We start from the raw sequence: 10000 nt of genomic DNA on the forward strand, positions 1-10000 counted from the left end.
CAACTAGGGACGTAGCTTAGCAAGTAATAATAATAATAATAATAATAATAATAATAATAATAATAATAATAATAATAATAATAATAATAATAATAGAAGTAAACTCTACACGTTCGTGACTGCGTTTATGCATCAACATTTGTGATAGTCCACAAGCTTGAAGAAGGTGTATGTATCTAGAGCGCCTCTATCCAAAATTTCGGATCCATCCAAAATTTCGAAAAGGAAGACCCGTTGTTCCGGTACGCCATTGTATTTGCAAACAGTTCCGGTCTTTGCTTCCGCTCGAATTCTTCTGAGTAGTGGTTACCGACATCGTTTTACGTTTTTCGTGGGTGACAGCGAGTCATTCTTATTATTATTATTGTCTTCCTTTCGTCTTTCTGGTGATTATTAAAATTCCAACAGTGTGTGGAGTCATGGTTGATATCGGTCTGTTGTTGTCATACTTCCCAACTTTCACTTCCCTTTTTATTCATGATTATTTTTATAGATCTTCATATATTTTTTTAACAATAGTATTGTTTTGTTTAAATCTTCATTATTGTTATTATTGTTATTATTATTATTATTATTATTATTATTATTATTATTATTATTATATTATTATTATTGCTTTCACTTCCCTTTTTATTTAAGATTGTTTTTATAGACGTTCTTATTATTAATATTTTTATAACAATTTTATTGATTTGTGTAATTCTTCATCATTATTATTATTATTATTATTATTATTATTATTATTATTATTATTATTATTATTATGATTATTAATATTATTTTGACTTCCCTTTTATTCATGATTATTTTTTATAGATCTTCTTATTGTTATTGATATTTTTATAGCAATTTTATTGGTTTGTATAATTCTTCATTATTATCATTATTATTATTATTATTATTATTATTATTATTATTATTATTACTTCCCTTTTTATTCATGATTATTTTTATAGACCTTCCTATTGTTATTAATATTTTCACAACAATATCGTTGATTTGTTTAATTCTCCATTATTATTATTATTATTATTATTATTATTATTATTATTATTATTATTATTATTATTATTATTATATTCTTTGCATTTCCTAATCAGGTAGTTGTATCGGTGGTACTTCGAAAGTTCAAACCTGCAGCGAATATTTTTATGTTGAACGGGTTGACATAAGTCCCTTAATAGTTTACATATGAAAGATATGTTTTACTGTTGATACTGTTATTAAAATATATTTCAATTATTCATTACTTCTCTTGTAGTTTATTTATTTTAATATTTCGTAGTTTATTTATTTCCCTAATTCCTTTGCTCACTATGCTATTCTTCCCCGTTTTTTTTAATGAAGTGCACTGCACTGACTCGGAGGGGTGCCCTTTTAGCTGGGAAATGTTTCCCACTAGCTGATTGGTTGGACAAAATAATTCTAGCCAATCAGCTAGTAGGAAATTTTTCCGAGCTAAAAGGGCACCCCTTTCGAGTCCTTAGCATTTGCACTGACTCGCAGGGATGCCCTTTTAGCTGGGAAGTGTTTCCTACTAACTGATTGGTTGGAGAAAATAATTCTAGCCAATCAGCTAGTAGGAAACTTTTCCGAGCTTAAAGGGCACCCCTTTCGAGTCCTTTATATTTGCACTGACTCGGAGGGGTGCCCTTTTAGCTGGGAAATGTTTCCCACTAGCTGATTGGTTGGACAAAATAATTCTAATCAATCGGCTAGCAGGAAACTTTGACGAGCTAAAAGGGCACCCCTGCGAGTCAGGTACATTTGCACTGAGTCTTAGGGGTGCCCTTTTAGGTCGGAAAGGTTTCCTGCTAGCTGATTGGTTGGACGAAATCATTCTAACCAATCAGCTAGTAGGAACTTTTGCGAGCTAAAAGGTTACCCCTGCAAGTCGGTGCAAATGCGCCTCGTTATATGAAAAAATATATTTTCATTACCGTTAGAGAATGGTATTCCTTGTTCTCTCAACCACCATTTAACCAATTTTTTATCTTATTTTTTCCCCCTCCTCCTCTTCTCCTCGTCTCCTCTTGTGCCTGGTGTCGTTTTACAAGTTATTTACTGAAATGGAAGATTACTGGGGTCAACTTGAATGATGGCGATTTGTAATGAGGGGTAACGGGTCGCCTGTTCATGATAGCTGGGGACTGACAGGCACTTCCTGCAGTGGTAGGTACGGCCTGCTTTTGATGGAAACAAATGAGAGAGAGAGAGAGAGAGAGAGAGCGTGTGTTATTCTTGAACTGAAGGAAAGGGTCCACTACACAGCAATATGAATGGTTTAATTATTATTATTATTATTATTATTATTATTATTATTATTATTACTTGCTAAGCTACAACCCTAGTTGGAAAAGCAGAATACTATACGCCCCCAAGGCGCCCAACAAGGAAAATAGCTCAGCGAGGAAAGGAAATAAGGAAACTACAAGAAAACGGATTTTGAGCAAAGCGAAAAATCTAATTTTGGGTGAGATCGCCTTGTCCTGGTGGAAGTTCCTAAAGTATCTTCCTAAGGGATATATGTTACTACATATATCCCTTAGGAAGCTACTTTAGGAACTTCCATCAGGACGACATGGCTTGAGCCCAAAAAAGTAATTAACAATTAGAATAGAATATTTTAAGAAAAGTAACAACATTGAAATAAATATTTATATTGGCACTCAATTCTTATGAACGAAAGCGATCAAGTTTGACGTTTGATTTGAGATAATCCTCTGCCTGATTTTACTTCTTGTTTTTGTAGTATCTTCATCTTCTTGTTCGTGGCCAGGAAGGGCTATTCTGTTTTGCACATTTATTCGTTAGATGAAATTATAGCCCCTCTTATTTTTCAATGTTCATTAACTTTGCGTACTTCAAGGGGTGTTTTTCTGGTCCTATGCAGTGATCTATTTCATTATTGTAATTGCCACAATGTGAGGTCCATGTATATTTGGGGATGTTCTAGTGTTGAAAAAGAGTACCTCCAATGACAAGATTGTTTGCTGAACTGAAACTTATAAAATGTGCTCGGTTTTCATTTGCAATTTCGCCAAGACCCTCTACACCCATCACATTCTCAAACACATCACATTCTCAAACACCCATCACATTCTTAACACCCTTCACATTCTCTACACCCACCACATTCTACATCCATCACATTCTCAAACACCCTTCACATTCTCAACACCCTTCACATTCTCTACACCCACCACATTCTACACCCATCACATTCTAAAACCCATCACATTCTCAACACCCTTCACGTTCTCTACACCCATCACATTCTCAACACCCTTCACATTCTCAACACCCTTCACATTCTCTACACCCACCACATTCTACACCCATCACATTCTCAAACACCCTTCACATTCTCAACACCCTTCACATTCTCTACACCCACCACATTCTACACCCACCACATTCTACACCCATCACATTCTCAACACCCTTCACATTCTCAACACCCTTCATATTCTCTACACCCACCACATTCTACATCCATCACATTCTCAACACCCTTCACATTCTCAACACCCTTCACATTCTCTACACCCACCACATTCTACACCCATCACATTCTAAAACCCATCACATTCTCAACACCCTTCACGTTCTCTACACCCATCACATTCTCAACACCCTTCACATTCTCTACACCCTTCACATTCTCTACACCCACCACATTCTACACCCATCACATTCTCAACACCCTTCACGTTCTCTACACCCATCACATTCTCAACACCCTTCACATTCTCAACACCCTTCACATTCTCTACACCCACCACATTCTACACCCATCACATTCTCAACACCCTTCACGTTCTCTACACCCACCACATTCTCAACACCCTTCACATTCTCTACACCCTTCACATTCTCTACACCCACCACATTCTCTACACCCACCACATTCTACACCCATCACATTCTCAACACCCTTCACGTTCTCTACACCCACCACATTCTCAACACCCTTCACATTCTCTACACCCTTCACATTCTCTACACCCACCACATTCTACACCCATCACATTCTCAACACCCTTCACGTTCTCTACACCCATCACATTCTCAACACCCTTCACATTCTCAACACCCTTCACATTCTCTACACCCACCACATTCTACACCCATCACATTCTCAACACCCTTCACATTCTCTACACCCACCACATTCTACACCCATCACATTCTCAACACCCTTCACGTTCTCTACACCCACCACATTCTCAACACCCTTCACATTCTCTACACCCTTCACATTCTCTACACCCACCACATTCTCTACACCCACCACATTCTACACCCATCACATTCTCAACACCCTTCACGTTCTCTACACCCACCACATTCTCAACACCCTTCACATTCTCTACACCCTTCACATTCTCTACACCCACCACATTCTACACCCATCACATTCTCAACACCCTTCACGTTCTCTACACCCATCACATTCTCAACACCTTCACATTCTCAACACCCTTCACATTCTCTACACCCACCACATTCTACACCCATCACATTCTCAACACCCTTCACATTCTCTACACCCCACCACATTCTACACCCTTCACATTCTCAACACCCTTCACATTCTCTACACCCACCACATTCTACACCCATCACATTCTCAACACCCTTCACGTTCTCTACACCCATCACATTCTCAACACCCTTCACGTTCTCTACACCCATCACATTCTCAACACCCTTCACGTTCTCTACACCCATCACATTCTCTACATCCATCACATTCTCTACACCCATCACATTCTCAAACACCCACTAAATTTTCTACACCCATCACATATATACATGAATACACACACACACACACACACACATAAGAGAGAGAGAGAGAGAGAGAGAGAGAGAGAGAGAGAGAGTACCAATGAAACCCTTAAAATCATAGTGAGAATAAGTATCTCCTAAAATTATGGGTTTACGTCGAATGATTTCCCTGCGTTATGACCACACAGCCAATTCTCTCTCTCTCTTTCTCTCTCTCTCTCTCTCTCTCTCTCTCTCTCTCTCTTTCTGATCCAGCCATCCCCATCTATGTCATCGTCTCTTCCATGATATGGAGGGGAAAAAAAAAGAGAAAAATAAGAAAATAGACCACAGCGCCATCTCTCACGTCATGAACGGAATGGCACTGTGTTTATCTGTTATTTACGAAGTATTTTGAGAGGTAAGAGAGCGTGAAATGGCCATCGGGGGTGAGATTGCTTCAGCTTCTACTGCCGTTATGCGATGAATGTCTTGAGTTGAGATTGCCCTGCTATTGTTTCAGCGTTGAAATGGCTTTGGGGAAATTCATCATTGCGTTTTTTTAGTTTTTGCCTCCGTTAACTAAGTTGGAAGGAGGTTATGATTTCGCCCCTGTTTGTGTGTGTCCGTTTGTTGTTTGTTTGTGAACAGCTTCCTTGCCACAATTTTAATCGTAATGAAACTTGCAGGGATTAACTGTTATGTAAATGGGCTGGAAATTATCAAGTTTTGGAAGGTCAAGGTCCAAGGTCACGGTCAAGCAAAATGTCCAATTTACGTAATCAAACATAAATTTGGACATCGTTCCCCATTTTAATCGTAGGTTAATGAAACTTGCAAGGATTAACTGTTATGTAAATCCCGGAAAATATTAAATTTTGGAAGGTCAAGGTCAAAGTTCAAGCAAAATGTCCAATTCACGTAATCAGCCATAAGTTTGGACATCGTTGTCACAGAGACTTCAAAGTTGGTTCATATTTGAGTGTACGAAAATCCACGCCAATTAATACATGTTAAGGTCAAAGGTCAAGGTCAAGATCGAGAAATAAGCTGCTGCACCGGAGGTCTGCGCTCCACTGAATGCTCCTCTAATTTGAAAAAGATTTGAGGCCGTTTAAGCAAAGGAAATCGTAAAATGAATAAGCTAAAAAAATTTTCCTATTAATAATGTTCTTAATAACACTATTTATGCAGTAATATATAGTATTTGATTATACCATTATGATTTGGTTTGATTTGCAAGTGCAATCATTAGTGCCCAGATGTGTTAATAGATTTTTATCAAAGTAAGGCTTTGGCAAGTTATTAATTTTTTATCTGAAGTTCTTATCAATAAGTGAATATTGCTTATTATTATTATTATATTATTATTATAATTATTATTATTATTATTATTATTATTATTATTATTATTATTATTATTATTTAATAATTAGATATTACCTAATATTATTATTATTATTATTATTATTATTATTATTATTATTATTATTATTATTATTGAATATTACCTATTATATTTTAATTTTTATTATTATTTTTATTATTATTATTATTATTATTATTATTATTGTTTAATAATTGAATATTAACTAATATTATTATTATATTATTGTTTAATAATTGAATATTACTTAATATTATTATTATTATTATCGAATATTACCTATTATATTATCATTTTTATTATTATTATTATTATTATTATTATTATTATTATTATTATCATCATCATTATTACAAGCTAGGCTATAACCCTAGTGTGAAATGCAAGAAGCTATAAGCCCAAAGGCTCCAAGAGGCAAAAATAACATTGAGTAGGCTGCTAATTAAGCTGCCCCTTAGAGCCATACGTAAAGAAAGGTAAAAAGAAAAATTTAAGATAAAAAAGGTTGGATGAGATTAAAACTGAAATACTTAATGATGAAAATAAAAAAAAATAAACGTCTAAACCTATTCTCACGATGGGCTATCCTTACAAGGTATTCTCTCTCTCTCTCTCTCTCTCTCTCTCTCTCTCTCTCTTCCTCATTAACCTCTGTCAGGCTGTGTCACATCCCTCATTCCTCTGCGTCTGTCATAACATCCGTTTCTTCTCATTCTGGCTCATTCCTTTTGGAAAACATCTCTCTCTCTCTCTCTCTCTCTCTCTCTCTCTCTCTCTCCTTAAGGAATAACAAATGTAGATTACAACAATACATTCACGTTTAGCACAAACTGGAATTGAAAAGATACAACACCACTCAATGTGGCAATTTCTTTACATACAAAATAGCAAATATTTGCTCTAGACTTCTAGTGGGTGTAGTAATCAGTATCACCGTAAACGAGTTCAAGAATAAGTTAGACAATATCATACGAACTCTAAATGCTAAAACTAAATCGCTCTACCCAAGAGCAAATGGAGTCTCCGCGGATTGACTAAAATGTCTTGGAGACATCTAAAATCCTTGTAACGCTCTCTCTCTCTCTCTCTCTCTCTCTCTCTCTCTCTCTCTCGTCTTTAAGTCTTCCCCCTAGAGTGAGGGGAACACATATTGTTTTATTCATCATCTCGGCCATCTCCCCCTTTTTGGTCAAGCTGTGTCTGTCTTGGCAAACTCAACATTATCTATCTATCTTTTCTTCACTGCAGCGCCTTACGGGTCTCTCTTCTCTCTTCACTCTTCTCCTCTCTCTTTAGTCTTCTCTTCTCTCTTCACTCAATTCCTCTGTCTTTACTCTTCTCTTCTCTCTTCACTCAATTCATCTCTCTTTACTCTTCTCTTCTCTCTTCTCTCTCTTCACTCTCTCTTCTCTCTTCACTCTCCTCTTCTCTCTTTACTCTTCTCTTCTCTCTTCACTCAATTCCTCTCTCTTTACTCTTCTCTTCTCTCTTTCCTCTTCTCCTCTCTCTTTACTGTTTTCTTCTCTTTACTCTTCTCTTCTCTCTTCACTGTTCTCCTCACTCTTTACTCTTCTCTTCTCTCTTTACTCTACTCATCTTTTCTCTCTTCTCCTCTCTCTTTACTCTTCTCATCTTTTCTCTCTTCTCCTCTCTCTTTGCTCTTCTCTTCTCTCTTTACTCTTCTCCTCTCTCTATACTCTTCTCTTCTCTTCTCTCTTCTCCTCTCTCTTCACTCATCTTCTTTTCTCTTCACTCTTCTCTCTTCACTCTTCTCTCTTCTCTTCTCCTCCCTCTTTACTTTTCTTTTCTCTTCTCTCTTCTCCTCTCTCTTCACTCTTCACTCTTCTCGTCGCTCAACTCTTCTCTTCTCTCTTCACTCTTCACGTCTCTCAACTCTTCTCTTCTCTCTTCACTCTTTTCATCTTTTCTCTCTTCTCCTCTCTCTTTACTCTTTTCATCTTTTCTCTCTTCTCCTCTCTCCTTGCTCTTCTCTTCTCTCTTTACTCTTCTCCTCTCTCTTTACTCTTCGCTTCTCTTCTCCTCTCTCTTCACTCTTCACTCTTCTCTTCTCTCAACTCTTCTCTTCTCTTCATTTGTCTTCTTTTCTCTTCACTCTTCTCATCTCTCGTCTCCTCTCTCTTCACTCTTCTCTTCTCTCTTCACTCGTCTCCTTTCTCTTCACTCTTCTCTTCTCTTTTCACTGGTCTTCTCTCTCATCACTCTACTCTTCTCTCCTCACCTATTTCTTCTTCCTTCACTTTGCACTCTTCTCTCTTCACTCTTTTCTTCTCTCTTCACTCTTCTCTTCTCGCTTCCCTTTACATGAAAGGAGAAACGTATTTGAATAAGAAAGTAGGTCTCAATGCCCTCTGCATTTTGGGTTTGTTAGGTAGAGCTTTTAAAGGACTGCAAGCGAATTTTTATGGTTTCTGGTAGGGGAAGATGTGCTTTTATAACTTTGTATAGTAATAATAATAATAATAATAATAATAATAATAATAATAATAATAATAATAATAATAACAGTGATGATAATAATTAATTATTATTATTATTATCATTATTATTATTATTACGTTTTGAAACCTGTACAATATAAGATTTAATTGTGTATATTCAGTCATTGGCTAAGTGATATCGGTGAATGCATGTTACCAAAAATATGTTATTTTGTTTTAATGTGATCAAAATGCCTACGAAAAAGGAAATATTTCATGAAGGAATTACATTTCTTAGAAAGGAAAATTCTTTACTAAGGAGTGAATGAAATGATTATATTGTCCATACGAGATTGAAACCGGTCGTACAATTGGTAAAGTCTCTGCCTTGGGTTTTCCAGACGGGGGTTCGAGTCCCGCTCAGACTCGTTAGTGCCATTAGTGTTTGCCACCTTACCATCCTTGTGAGCTAAGGATGGGGTGTTTGGGGGAGCCTATAGGTCTATCTGCTGAGTTATCAGCAACCATTGCCTGGCCCTCCTTAGTCCTAGCTAGAGTTGAGAGGAGGCTTGGACGCTGATCATATGTATATATGGCCATTCTCTAAGGGATTGTCCTGCTTTCTAGGGCGATGTTGCTGTCCCTTGCCCCTGCCATTCATGAGCGACCTTTAAACCTTTAAACTGACTCGTTTAGAGCCGCGTGCAATAAAGTAACGTGAGTTTTGAGTTAAATTGTCTTGGCTTAGAGTTCTTATGCTTGAGGGTTCACTCGGACACACTATTCTATCTTATTTCTCTTCCTCTTGTTTTGTTTAAGTTTTTTATAGTTTATGTATGTAAGACTTATTTTAATGTTATTATTTTTAAACTTCTGTAGTTTATTTCCTTATTTCCTTTCCTCGCTGGGTTATTTTCTCTGTTGGAGCCATGGGGCTTATAGCATCTTGCTTTTCCAACTAGTTTTGTAGCCTAGCTAATAATGATAATGATAATAATGATAATACCAACATCAACAACAACAACAATAATGATAATAATAATAATAATAAGAAGAAGAAGAAGAAGAAGAAGAAGAAGAAGAAGAAGAAGAAGAAGAAGAAGAAGAAGAATAGTAATAATAATAATGCATTTTCAATTTTCTTTAGTGAGAGAGATAGTATCCTATTACTTCACAATTCTTTCCCTGATGACAGTTATAACTCCAGAAATGAATCATTGAATTTAGTCCCCTTTCTTTTATATTTCTTTTGATTTCTCTTTAGTTAAGCGAATCCTCACGAGACAGGAAATGTTGACCGACGCTTTTGTGATTCACATGTTTTAAAGTCCTTGGGCGTCATCTCCATCCGGCTCCTTGGGGTTGCAAGGGCGCCCCGTTTCTTGGGCTATTTTTCCCTGTT

At 36.5% G+C, this 10000-nt stretch overlaps 1 protein-coding gene across 1 annotated transcript; it reads right to left on the bottom strand.

The window, feature by feature from the left end:
* Positions 1–3629: 3629 nt before the first annotated feature.
* On the bottom strand, positions 3630–4770 carry LOC137650458 (uncharacterized protein PF3D7_1120600-like). The gene is made up of 4 exons (XM_068383683.1): positions 4611–4770; positions 4171–4284; positions 3889–4002; positions 3630–3772 (listed from the first exon to the last, which is right to left on the bottom strand). Exons 1-4 carry the CDS (start codon positions 4768–4770, stop codon positions 3630–3632), a joined length of 531 nt encoding a protein of 176 aa, XP_068239784.1.
* Positions 4771–10000: the final 5230 nt, after the last annotated feature.

The sequence above is a fragment of the Palaemon carinicauda genome, chromosome 12 (assembly GCF_036898095.1).
Source record: "Palaemon carinicauda isolate YSFRI2023 chromosome 12, ASM3689809v2, whole genome shotgun sequence".
NCBI lineage: Eukaryota > Metazoa > Arthropoda > Malacostraca > Decapoda > Palaemonidae > Palaemon > Palaemon carinicauda.

Excerpts from the sequence above, each read along its gene's own strand:
- LOC137650458 (XM_068383683.1), bottom strand. The coding sequence starts at position 4,770 with ATGGGTGTAGAGAATGTGATGGATGTAGAGAATGTGATGGGTGTAGAG. Across the intron at positions 4,003-4,170 it reads TGTGATGGGTGTAGAATGTG|AGAATGTGAAGGGTGTAGAG; the intron begins GTGGGTGTAGAG and ends TGGTGGGTGTAG. Across the intron at positions 3,773-3,888 it reads TGGTGGGTGTAGAGAATGTG|AGAATGTGAAGGGTGTTGAG; the intron begins GTGGGTGTAGAG and ends TGGTGGGTGTAG.